This window comes from Salvelinus alpinus, chromosome 2, assembly GCF_045679555.1.
Source record: "Salvelinus alpinus chromosome 2, SLU_Salpinus.1, whole genome shotgun sequence".
Lineage (NCBI taxonomy): Eukaryota > Metazoa > Chordata > Actinopteri > Salmoniformes > Salmonidae > Salvelinus > Salvelinus alpinus.
This window is the reverse complement of record NC_092087.1, coordinates 112536572-112549460: the sequence shown is the minus strand read 5'-3', so window position 1 is coordinate 112549460 and position 12889 is coordinate 112536572. Positions and strand designations below refer to the sequence as shown.

The 12889-nt window shown below is 39.8% G+C and overlaps 2 protein-coding genes across 6 annotated transcripts in view; both read left to right on the top strand.

Annotated features, from left to right (window-relative positions):
• Positions 1–12165, top strand: part of LOC139550365 (zinc finger protein 850-like) — a 16635-nt gene extending 4470 nt beyond the window's left edge. The window contains exons 2-3 of one of the 5 annotated variants that reach the window (XM_071361252.1): positions 9096–9105; positions 9589–12165. In XM_071361252.1, coding sequence (XP_071217353.1) covers positions 9096–9105; positions 9589–11257 — 1679 coding nt within the window. In that variant the 3' untranslated portion in view covers positions 11258–12165. The remainder of the gene's footprint in view (positions 1–9095; positions 9106–9588) is intronic. The other 4 variants (XM_071361229.1, XM_071361236.1, XM_071361260.1 and 1 more) reach the window with 4 other exon arrangements.
• The window catches only part of LOC139549224 (zinc finger protein 664-like), a 235053-nt gene that overhangs the window by 40126 nt on the left and 182038 nt on the right, over positions 1–12889 (top strand). The window lies entirely within an intron of this gene.

Here is a 12889-nt window from a genome sequence, read left to right as displayed (position 1 = left end):
CATAAAGCCAACAAATAAAAACATTGCAATTAACTGTCCTATAAATCACATGGCCTGTCCATAACGAACTTGAGACATTGTATAAAACATTCTGGTCCCTCAGTTTCCCGTGCCTGTGAGTTCTCGACCGACACAGCTGTAGGCTATTTGTGAAAGGGATAAGAAGTAATCAGGTGTTTTGACATTTCCACTGGATCAGAGCATTACGTTTTTCCCTTTTGTGCCGAGTGGTTATCGAAAGGGCAAGAGCTGGAAATATTTTTCAAATACTTTGAGGAATTTATTCTCCTTTGCAATTGACTTTGATTAGACTTTGTTTACTTGCTGTTTGAGGTGGGGGGAAAAATGTGCTTTGAGACGCTCCACAACTCAGTGGTGGTGCATTAAGACAATCAGAAATAATATCAGACATCCCCATATGGGCACATTTATAGGCGTACATTTATGTGCAGGCCAGGTAGACTAGTTTTACATCTATATGTGTAACCAGGTAGACTAGTTTTACATCTATATATGTAACCAGGTAGACTAGTTTTACATCTATATGTGTAACTAGGTAGACTAGTCCTACTTCTATATGTGTAACCAGGTAGACTAGTCCTACTTATATATGTGTCACCAGGTAGACTAGTCCTACTTCTATATGTGTAACTAGGTAGACTAGTCCTACTTCTATATGTGTAACCAGGTATACTAGTCCTACTTATATATGTGTCACCAGGTAGACTAGTCCTACTTCTATATGTGTCACCAGGTAGACTAGTCCTACTTATATATGTGTTACCAGGTAGACTAGTCCTACTTATATATGTGTTACCAGGTAGACTAGTCCTACTTCTATATGTGTCACCAGGTAGACTAGTCCTACTTCTATATGTGTCACTAGGTAGACTAGTCCTACTTCTATATGTGTCACCAGGTAGACTAGTTCTACTTCTATATGAGTTGTCAGGTAGACTAGGTCTACCTCTATATGTGTAACCAGGTAGACTAGTCCTACCTCTATATGTGTTGTCAGGTAGACTAGTTCTACTTCTATATGTGTAAGCAGGTAGACTAGTCCTACTTATATATGTGTTACCAGGTAGACTAGTCCTACTTCTATATGTGTTACCAGGTAGACTAGTCCTACTTCTATATGTGTAAGCAGGTAGACTAGTCCTACTTCTATATGTGTTGTCAGGTAGACGAGTCCTACTTCTATATGTGTAACCAGGTAGACTAGACCTACCTCTATATTTGTAACCAGGTAGACTCATCCTACTTCTATATGTGTAACCAGGTGGACTAGTCCTACTTCTATATGTGTAATCAGGTAGACTAGTCCTACTTCTATATGAGTTGTTATTTAGACTAGTCCTACTTCTATATGTGTAACCAGGTAGACTAGTCCTACTTCTATATGTGTAACCAGGTAGACTAGTCCTACTTCTATATGTGTAACCAGGTAGACTAGTCCTACTTCTATATGTGTAACCAGGTAGACTAGTCCTACTTCTATATGTGTAACCAGGTAGACTAGTCCTACTTCTATATGTGTAATAAGTTAGACTAGTCCTTCTATATGTGTAACCAGGTAGACTAGTCCTACTTCTATATGTATAACCAGGTAGACTAGTCCTACTTCTATATGTGTAACTATGTAGACTAGTCCTACCTCTATATGTGTAACCAGGTAGACTAGTCCTACTTCTATATGTGTAACCAGGTAGACTAGTCCTACCTCTATATGTGTTGTTATTTAGACTAGTCCTACTTATATATGTGTAACCAGGTAGACTAGTCCTTCTTCTATATGTGTTACCAGGTAGACTAGTCCTACTTCTATATGTGTTACCAGGTAGACTAGTCCTACTTCTATATGTGTTACCAGGTAGACTAGTCCTACTTCTATATGTGTTACCAGGTAGACTAGTCCTACTTCTATATGTGTTACCAGGTAGACTAGTCCTACTTATATATGTGTTACCAGGTAGACTAGTCCTACTTCTATATGTGTTACCAGGTAGACTAGTCCTACTTATATATGTGTTACCAGGTAGACTAGTCCTACTTCTATATGTGTAACCAGGTAGACTAGTCCTACTTCTATATGTGTAAGCAGGTAGACTAGTCCTACTTCTATATGTGTTGTCAGGTAGACTAGTCCTACTTCTATATCTGTAACCAGTTAGACGAGTCCTACTTCTATATGTGTAACCAGGTAGACTAGACCTACCTCTATATTTGTAACCAGGTAGACTCATCCTACTTCTATATGTGTAACCAGGTGGACTAGTCCTACTTCTATATGTGTAATCAGGTAGACTAGTCCTACTTCTATATGAGTTGTTATTTAGACTAGTCCTACTTCTATATGTGTAACCAGGTAGACTCATCCTACTTCTATATGTGTAACCAGGTAGACTAGTTCTACTTCTATATGTGTAACCAGGTATACTAGTCCTACTTCTATATGTGTAACCAGGTATACTAGTCCTACTTCTATATGTGTTACCAGGTATACTAGTCCTACTTCTATATGTGTAACCAGGTAGACTAGTACTACTTCTATATGTGTTACCAGGTATACTAGTCCTACTTCTATATGTGTTACCAGGTATACTAGTCCTACTTCTATATGTGTAACCAGGTAGACTAGTCCTACTTCTATATGTGTAACCAGGTAGACTTGTCCTACTTCTATATGTGTAACCAGGTAGACTAGTCCTACCTCTATATGTGTAACCAGGTAGACTAGTCCTACTTCTATATGTGTAACCAGGTAGACTAGTCCTACTTCTATATGTATAACCAGGTAGACTAGTCCTACTTCTATATGCGTAACTATGTAGACTAGTCCTACTTCTATATGTGTAACTATGTAGACTAGTCCTACTTCTATATGTGTTACCAGGTAGACTAGTCCTACTTCTATATGTGTACCCAGGTAGACTAGTCCTACTTCTATATGTGTCACCAGGTAGACTAGTTCTACTTCTATATGAGTTGTCAGGTAGACTAGGTCTACCTCTATATGTGTTGTCAGTTAGACTAGTCCTACCTCTTTATGTGTTGTCGGGTAGACTAGTCGTACTTCTATATGTGTAAGCAGGTAGACTAGTCCTACTTCTATATGTGTAACCAGGTAGACTAGACCTACCTCTATATGTGTAACCAGGTAGACTCATCCTACTTCTATATGTGTAACCAGGTGGACTAGTCCTACCTCTATATGTGTTGTCAGGTAGACTAGTTCTACTTCTATATGTGTAACCAGGTAGACTCGTCCTACTTCTATATGTGTAACCAGGTAGACTAGACCTACCTCTATATGTGTAACCAGGTACACTAGTCCTTCTTCTATATGTGTAACCAGGTAGACTAGTCCTACTTCTATATGTGTAACCAGGTAGACTAGTCCTACTTCTATATGTGTAACCAGGTAGACTAGTCCTACTTCTATATGTGTAACCAGGTAGACTAGTTCTACTTCTATATGTGTAACCAGGTAGACTAGTCCTACTTCTATATGTGTAACCAGGTAGACTAGTCCTACTTCTATATGTGTAACCAGGTAGACTAGTCCTACTTCTATATGTGTAACCGGGTAGACTAGTCCTACTTCTATATGTGTAACCGGGTAGACTAGTCCTACTTCTATATGTGTAACCAGGTAGACTAGTCCTTCTTCTATATGTATAACCATGTAGACTAGTCCTACTTCTATATGTGTAACCAGGAAGACTAGTTCTACTTCTATATTTGTTGTTATTATGACTAGTCCTACTTCTGTATGTGTAACCAGGTAGACTAGTCCTACTTCTATATGTGTAACCAGGTAGACTAGTTCTACTTCTATATGTGTAACCAGGTAGACTAGTCCTACTTCTATATGTATAACCAGGTAGACTAGTCCTAATTCTATATGTGTTACCAGGTAGACTAGTCCTACTTCTATATGTGTAACCAGGTAGACTAGTACTACTTCTATATGTGTAACCAGGTAGACTAGTCCTACTTCTGTATGTGTAACCAGGTAGACTAGTCCTACTTCTATATGTGTAACCAGGTAGACTAGTCCTACTTCTATATGTGTAACCAGGTAGACTAGTACTACTTCTATATGTGTAACCAGGTAGACTAGTCCTACTTCTGTATGTGTAACCAGGTAGACTAGTCCTACTTCTATATGTGTAACCAGGTAGATTAGTCCTAATTCTATGTGTTACCAGGTAGACTAGTCCTACTTCTATATGTGTAACCAGGTAGACTAGTCCTACTTCTATATGTGTAACCGGGTAGACTAGTCCTACTTTTACAGTGGGGAGAACAAGTATTTGATACACTGCCGATTTTGCAGGTTATCCTACTTACAAAGTATGTAGAGGTCTGTAATTTTTATCATAGGTACACTTCAACTGTGAGAGACGGAATCAAAAACAAACAAACAAAAAAAAAAAAATCCAGAAAATCACATTGTATGATTTTTAAGTAATTAATTTGCATTTATTTGCATGACATAAGTATTTGGTACATCAGAAAAGCAGTACTTAATTCTTGGTACAGAAACCTTTGTTTGCAATTACAGAGATCATGTGTTTCCTGTAGTTCTTGACCAGGTTTGCACACACTGCAGCAGGGATTTTGGCTCACTCCTCCATACAGACCGTCTCCAGATCCTTCAGGTTTCAGGGCTGTCGCTGGGCAATACGGACTTTCAGCTCCCTCCAAAGATTTTCTATTGGGTTCAGGTCTGGAGACTGGCTAGGCCACTCCAGGACCTTGAGATGCTTCTTACGGAGCCACTCCTTAGTTGCCCTGACTGTGTGTTTCGGGTCGTTGTCATGCTGGAAGACCCAGCCACGACCCATCTTCAATGCTCTTACTGAGGGAAGGAGGTTGTTGGCCAAGATCTCGCGATACGTGGCCCCATCCATCCTCCCCTCAATACGGTGCAGTCGTCCTGTCCCCTTTGCAGAAAAGCATCGCCAAAGAATGATGTTTCCACCTCCATGCTTCACGGTTGGGATGGTGTTCTTGGGGTTGTACTCATCCTTCTTCTTCCTCCAAACACGGCGAGTGGATTTTAGACCAAAAAGCTTTATTTTTGTCTCATCAGACCACATGACCTTCTCCCATTCCTCCTCTAGATCATCCAGATGGTCATTGGCAAACTTCAGACGGGCCTGGACATGCGCTGGCTTGAGCAGGGGGACCTTGCGTGCGCTGCAGGATTTTAATCCATGACGGCGTAGTGTGTTACTAATGGTTTTATTTGAGACTGTGGTCCCAGCTCTCTTCAGGTCATTGACTAGGTCCTGCCGTGTAGTTTTGGGCTGATCTCTCACCTTCCTCATGATCATTGATGCCTCACGGGGTGAGATTTTGCATGGAGCCCCAGACCAAGGGTGATTGACCGTCATCTTGAACTTCTTCCATTTTCTAGTAATTGCGCCAACAGTTGTTGCCTTCTCACCAAACTGCCTGCCTATTGTCCTGTAGCCCATCCCAGCCTTGTGCAGGTCTACAATTTTATCTCTGGTCTTGGCCATTGTGGAGAGGTTGGGGTCTGTTTGATTGAGTGTGTGGACAGGTGTCTTTTATACAGGTAACGAGTTCAAACAGGTGCAGTTAATACAGGTAATGAGTGGAGAACAGGAGGGCTTCTTAAAGAAAAACTAACAGGTCTGTGAGAGCCGGAATTCTTACTGGTTGGTAGGTGATCAAATACTTATGTCATGCAATAAAATGCCCTTTCCTGGGTTGGTGAAGAGCGGCATTACATTTTAAGGAATAAATCCAAGCCTCACTCGTCACCTGTGGACGGTGGTGCTTCCAGTGAGGCGTGGATTTAATAGTATGTTGTACCTAGTTTCCCTCCTTCAGGGAACAGTAGTTATAGTCATAACATTACGCTTGTCATATGATGAACTTGTAATCCAAGATGGCGTAGCATTAAGACATGTTTGTTGTAAATATTATGTTTTTTTTTGTTGTTGTATATATTGCAATATATTTCAATCTTTTTCCATGTTTAAATTAAATATACCTTCCGGCAACCAGCCTCACCCAATGTGATACGGATCTGCTATTTTTTAGACCTTATAGCTAGAACCTCCATCAGAACCTAGCCGTCAGAAGCTAACCAGCTAATTAGCTACTAGCTATTTAGTCATTGTTAGCCACTGCTAGCGGCCTTTACCTTTTTAGCTCAGCTTATGAAAATTAATAAAACATACAGTGTCATACATCAGTTTAAAGATGAACTTCTTGTTCATCCAACCACGGTGTCAGATTTCAAATAGGCTTTATGGCGAAAGCATACCTTGCGATTATCTGAGAACAGCGCCCAGCAGACAAATCATTACAAACAGTTACCAGCCAAGTAGAGTTACACAAGTCAGAAATAGCAATAAAATGAATCACTTACCTTTGATCTTCATATTGTTGCACTCACAAGACTCCCATTTACTCAATAAATGTTAGTTTTGTTCGATAAAGTCTCTCTTTATATCCAAAAACCTCAGTTTTGTTCAATAATCCACAAGCATTTCCAATCCAAAATTAAATCTAGAATCTGCTTCCTATTTCACGTCAAAGCCTCCGTCACTCACGCTGCCAAACATACCCTCGTAAAACTGACTATCCTACCGATCCTTGACTTTGGCGATGTTATTTTCAAAATAGCCTCCAACACTACTCAGCAAACTGGATGCACCAAAGCCCCATATACCACCCACCACTAAGACCTGTATGCTCTCGTCGGCTGGCCCTCGCTACATATTCGTCTCCAAACCCACTGTCTCCAGGTCATCTATAAGCCTTTGCTAGGCCGCCTTCACTCAGCTCACTGGTCACCATAGCAACACCCACCCGTAGCACTCGCTCCAGCAGGTATATCTCGCTGGTCATCCCCAAAGCCAACACCTCCTTTGGCTGCCTTTTCCTTCCAGTTCTCTGCTGCCAATGACTGGAACGAATTGCAAAAATCGCTGAAGTTGGAGACTTATATCTCCCTGACTAACTTTAAGCATCAGCTATCTGAGCAGCTTACCGATCGCTGCAGCTGTACACAGCCCATCTGTAAATAGCCCATCCAACTGCCTACCTCATCCCCATATTTTTATTTACTTTTTTTGCTCTTTTGCACACCAGTATTTCTACTTGCACATCATCTATCACTCCAGTGTTAATTTGCTAAATTGTAGTTCATGAAACTGTAGTTCATTCAAACATTATATTAAACAGGACATTCAAATATGCCTTACAATTATAATCCAAAGTAGTGTGAAATGCACTAATAAGCACCTGTAAATGACATTGTGAAAAACTAAAATCTTTGTTCACCATATTTGCTCCAGGCAGATATACTACATCCATAACTAGTGGTTTCCTCATTACCAGATATACTACATCCATAACTAGTGGTTTCCTCATTAGCAGATATACTACATCCATAACTAGTGGTTTCCTCATTACCAGATATACTACATCCATAACTAGTGGTTTCCTCATTACCAGATATTCTACATCCATAACTAGTGGTTTCCTCATTACCAGATATTCTACATCCATAACTAGTGGTTTCCTCATTAGCAGATATTCTACATCCATAACTAGTGGTTTCCTCATTACCAGATATTCTACATCCATAACTAGTGGTTTCCTCATTACCAGATATTCTACATCCATAACTAGTGGTTTCATCATTACCAGATATACTACATCCATAACTAGTGGTTTCCTCATTGCCAGATATACTACATCCATAACTAGTGGTTTCCTCATTACCAGATATACTACATCCATAACTAGTGGTTTCCTCATTACCAGATATACTACATCCATAACTAGTGGTTTCCTCATTACCAGATATACTACATCCATAACTAGTGGTTTCCTCATTACCAGATACACTACATCCATAACTAGTGGTTTCCTCATTAGCAGATATACTACATCCATAACTAGTGGTTTCCTCATTAGCAGATATACTACATCCATAACTAGTGGTTTCCTCATTACCAGATATACTACATCCATAACTAGTGGTTTCCTCATTACCAGATATACTACATCCATAACTAGTGGTTTCCTCATTACCAGATATACTACATCCATAACTAGTGGTTTCCTCATTACCAGATATACTACATCCATAACTAGCGGTTTCCTCATTACCAGATACAGTAATCCCTCGTTTATCGCGGGGGTTACGTTCCGAAAATGACCCGCGATAAGTGAAATCCGCGAAATAGAAAACTTTTTTTTTTTTTACAATTAGCAACTATTACATGTATACAAATACAGTGACTCACGTGTAGGCCGTTTCACTGCTCTTCAGACTGGGCCGCTGCATCCTGACTGCGCTCTGCAGTGTTCTCTTCTTCTGAAGCCCGCGGTGCAGGTGTGTTTGTTCGGGAGAAGAACATAGTGATAGGCAGCTGTTGTCGCTCTTTTTTCTTCTTTGCAAAAAGATCCTTGTACACCGACATGCCACCATCGATTACGTTGGAGAACTGTAATGAACGGCTCATCAAAGGGTCCCATTCCTCAGCTACTCGCTTAAGTTCAGTGGCCATTCGCACCATGGTTGCTAAGCGACCAAGCGTTAGTCCTTCCTCCTCATCTCTCGTGTCCAATTCGTAGCATGTTTTGATACAAGAAGCGGGAGTGAGTTTTTAGCGAATCAGAATGCAGAGCACAATGCACCAAAAAAAAATAAAAAATGCATTATGAAAATCCGCGAAATAGCGAATCCGCGATAAGTGAACCGCGAAGTGGCGAGGGATCACTGTATACTACATCCATAACTAGTGGTTTCCTCATTACCAGATATACTACATCCATAACTAGTGGTTTCCTCATTACCAGATATACTACATCCATAACTAGTGGTTTCCTCATTACCAGATATACTACATCCATAACTAGTGGTTTCCTCATTAGCAGATATACTACATCCATAACTAGTGGTTTCCTCATTACCAGATATTCTACATCCATGACTAGCGGTTTCCTCATTAGCAGGGAGGAGTTTCTACAACCAAATTGCATGTGCATTGCCCTCGTGCCGGAGTTTTAGCAAACACAGAAAGGGGCCTATATTGGAGACCAAAAGTCGTCTGGCACACTGCTTAGAGTTTCAACAACATGAATAACTTGTTTCTAGCCTACAATCATCGATGTTACTACTAATGTGAAAACAAGACAAAATATGATTATTGTTGCTAACTTAACTGTCTTAATTGTCAAATTTTGTTGTACAACTTCATGGGTATGCTCTGGGCATCACCTTTTACCTCAAATAAACAGTGGATTTCTGCTGTTGTGGGCATTTAACCATCTGTATGACTTTGTTGTTCACACAGGAGAGAGACGTGACTATCGTGGATCCTCTGGGGAGCCTCAACAATATCATGATGCTGAAGAGGTAGAGAAGAGTCTCTCCAGATCAGAACTACACACAGGAGAGAAATCTCACTGCTGCTCTTACTGTGAGAAAAGATTCAACTCTTCACTAGACCTTAAAATACATAAAATAAATCACAGAGGAGAGAAACGTTATGGCTGTGATGAATGTGGGAAGCGTTTTGTTAGTTCTAGTAGTCTGAAATCACACCAGAGAACACACACAGGAGAGAAACCTTATTTCTGTCATCAATGTGGGAAGAGATTTACTACATCTGGCTCTCTGACTTTACACCAGAGAATACACACAGGAGAGAAACCTTATACCTGTAATCATTGTGGAAAGAGTTTTACTACATCTAGCTCTCTGACTTCACACCAGAGAATACACACAGGAGAGAAACCTTATTTCTGTCATCAATGTGGGAAGAGATTTACTACATCTGGCTCTCTGACTTTACACCAGAGAATACACACAGGAGAGAAACCTTATACCTGTAATCATTGTGGAAAGAGTTTTACTACATCTAGCTCTCTGACTTCACACCAGAGAATACACACAGGAGAGAAACCTTATTTCTGTCATCAATGTGGGAAGAGATTTACTACATCTGGCTCTCTGACTTTACACCAGAGAATACACACAGGAGAGAAACCTTATACCTGTAATCATTGTGGAAAGAGTTTTACTACATCTAGCTCTCTGACTTCACACCAGAGAATACACACAGGAGAGAAACCTTATACCTGTAATCTTTGTGGAAAGAGTTTTACTCACCTAAAAAGCCTGATAGTACACCAGCGGACACACACAGGAGAGAAACCTTTTAGCTGTGATCTATGTGGAAAGAGATATACTACATCTAGCTCTCTTACTTCACACCAGAGAATACACACAGGAGAGAAACCTTATATCTGTGATCAATGTGGAGAGAGTTTTACTCAGCTAAACAGCCTGATAGTACACCAGTGGACACACACAGGAGAGAAACCTTTTAGCTGTGATCTATGTGGAAAGAGATATACTACATCTAGCTCTCTTACTTCACACCAGAGAATACACACAGGAGAGAAACCTTATATCTGTGATCAATGTGGGAAGAGATTTACTACATCTAGCTCTCTGACTTCACACCAGAGAATACACACAGGAGAGAAATCTTATAGCTGTGATCAATGTGGGAAGAGTTTTACTAGATCTAGCAATCTGATTCAACACAAGAGAACACACACAGGAGAGAAACCGTATAGCTGTGATCAATGTGGGAAGAGATTTACTACATCTAGCTCTCTGACTTCACACCAGAGAATACACACAGGAGAGAAATCTTATAGCTGTGATCAATGTGGGAAGAGTTTTACTGGATCTAGCCCTCTGATTCAACACAAGAGAACACACACAGGAGAGAAACCGTATAGCTGTGATCAATGTGGGAAGAGATTTACCACATCTACCTCTCTGACTTCACACCAGAGAACACACACAGGAGAGAAACCTTATAGCTGTGATCAATGTGGGAAGAGATTTACTACATCTGGCTCTCTGACTAAACACCAGAGAACACACACAGGAGAGAAACCTTTTAGCTGTGATCAATGTGGGAAGAGATTTACTACATCTAGCTCTCTGACTAAACACCAGAGAACACACACAGGAGAGAAACCTTTTAGCTGTGGTCAATGTGGGACGAGATTTACCAGATTTAGATATCTAACTATACACCAGAGAATACACACAGGAGATAAACTATATAGCTGTGATCAATGTGGGAAGAGATTTACTACATCTAGCTCTCTGACTAAACACCAGAGAACACACACAGGACAGAAACCTTATAGCTGTAATAAATTTGGGAAGATATAGCTGTGACCAGAGATAATCTGATTAAAGATCTCGGATTCAACATCAGAAAATACATGTTGTTTCATGATATCAATGAAATAATGTTTTTAATATTGTGGAAGTATTTTAGTAACGATGTCACAATGTAGAATGTTTTAACATTGTAGAAGGAATATTTTAATGATGTCACAATGTAGAATGTTTTAACATTGTAGTAGGAGTATTTTAATGATGTTCTACCTTATCGTTTGCCCTGTTCAATTGATTGCAGCATGATATGGATATTAGCCTCAGGGGGAAATCCAGGCTCTGAATTGAAAGAGTACTATTTATGAAATTTAACAAAATGTGACTAACAAAAATAGAGTTGTGTTACACTTACCACTTTGGTGACCTACTTGAATCAAAATGCAACACTTCAAAATGTTTAGGTTTTCAATATATCCCAAACTGTTTCTGCATATTGGTTAGTGATTTGGACACGTTAAAACTGTGTTTTGACATTGCGCTATTCCCACTTAGCAAAATGTAATTGGAAAGAAGACTATCCCCGACGTCCAATATATGTTCGGTTGTAGTTGAAAGTGAAAGTTAAAAATATGTATTTTCGGGTCGTTTTTAAATTTTAACGTACTTGCAGCCTAAACACATGGACGCAGTATAATAAATTGGTCTATAATCAGTTTTATTAACAATCTGACATCACTCCAGTATTTATGAACAATCTGACATCACTCCAGTATTTCTTGACAACATTCAAGTGCTAATTGTCTTTATTCCACTACTGAAGAAGCATGACTCAAATCACCTCATACTTCAAACATTCAGCCTGACAAAAGATACATGTTTTATTATTCCATGCCTCACCCTTAAGTGAAGTATTGCCAATATATATTAACAAAGGGGTGTACATTTGGTTTTGATTTTCATATTTACAATTTATGTAACATTTAGTCATAGTTATTTATGCAACCAGCTGACAATTTTTGGGTACTATTATATTGAAATTGTTATCCTGCTTTTAGAATATCAGGGATCATTCTCAGATGTACCAACCCACATGTACTAGAGCATGACATTGGGGACTGTGCCCCGATCCAACAACATGCCTATCGAGTGAACCCTGAAAAGAGAGAGAAGCTCGGGATATTGCAGGAGCTCTTGAAATCAGACATGACTAATACAATTTGATTTGAGTTTTGTCCAAGGCAATGAGAGTTTTAGGAGGACGAGAGTTCTAGAAGCTGGTGAGTTTTAGGATTCTATAGAAAGTAATTATATTTTTTTCATTTATGTTTTGAGGTTGGACTTTAGCACATAGCTCGTCAGCACGTCTAGCTCGTTAGCACCAATCAATGCGCCCTACGTGCTATCTCGTTAGTCAGTATGTGTTACACCTGTGCTGGCTTGTCCATCTCGTTAGTGGGAAGGTGTTTCACCTGAGCTGGTCCAGGTTCTATTTAAGAGTGTCTGGCCCAGTGCTCCACTTGTCTTGATAGATGTGGAGAATCAACACCTTTAGTTGCTCCACCTTTTTGGTTTGCTTCCTGTCTTTAAGTTTGGTGTGGGTTTTAATTTTGTTTCCCTCTTCTTGGTTAGATTTAGTGGGTCTCATGGTGGGTGTCTTTTAGGTCCCAGTTGTTGTTACTAGTC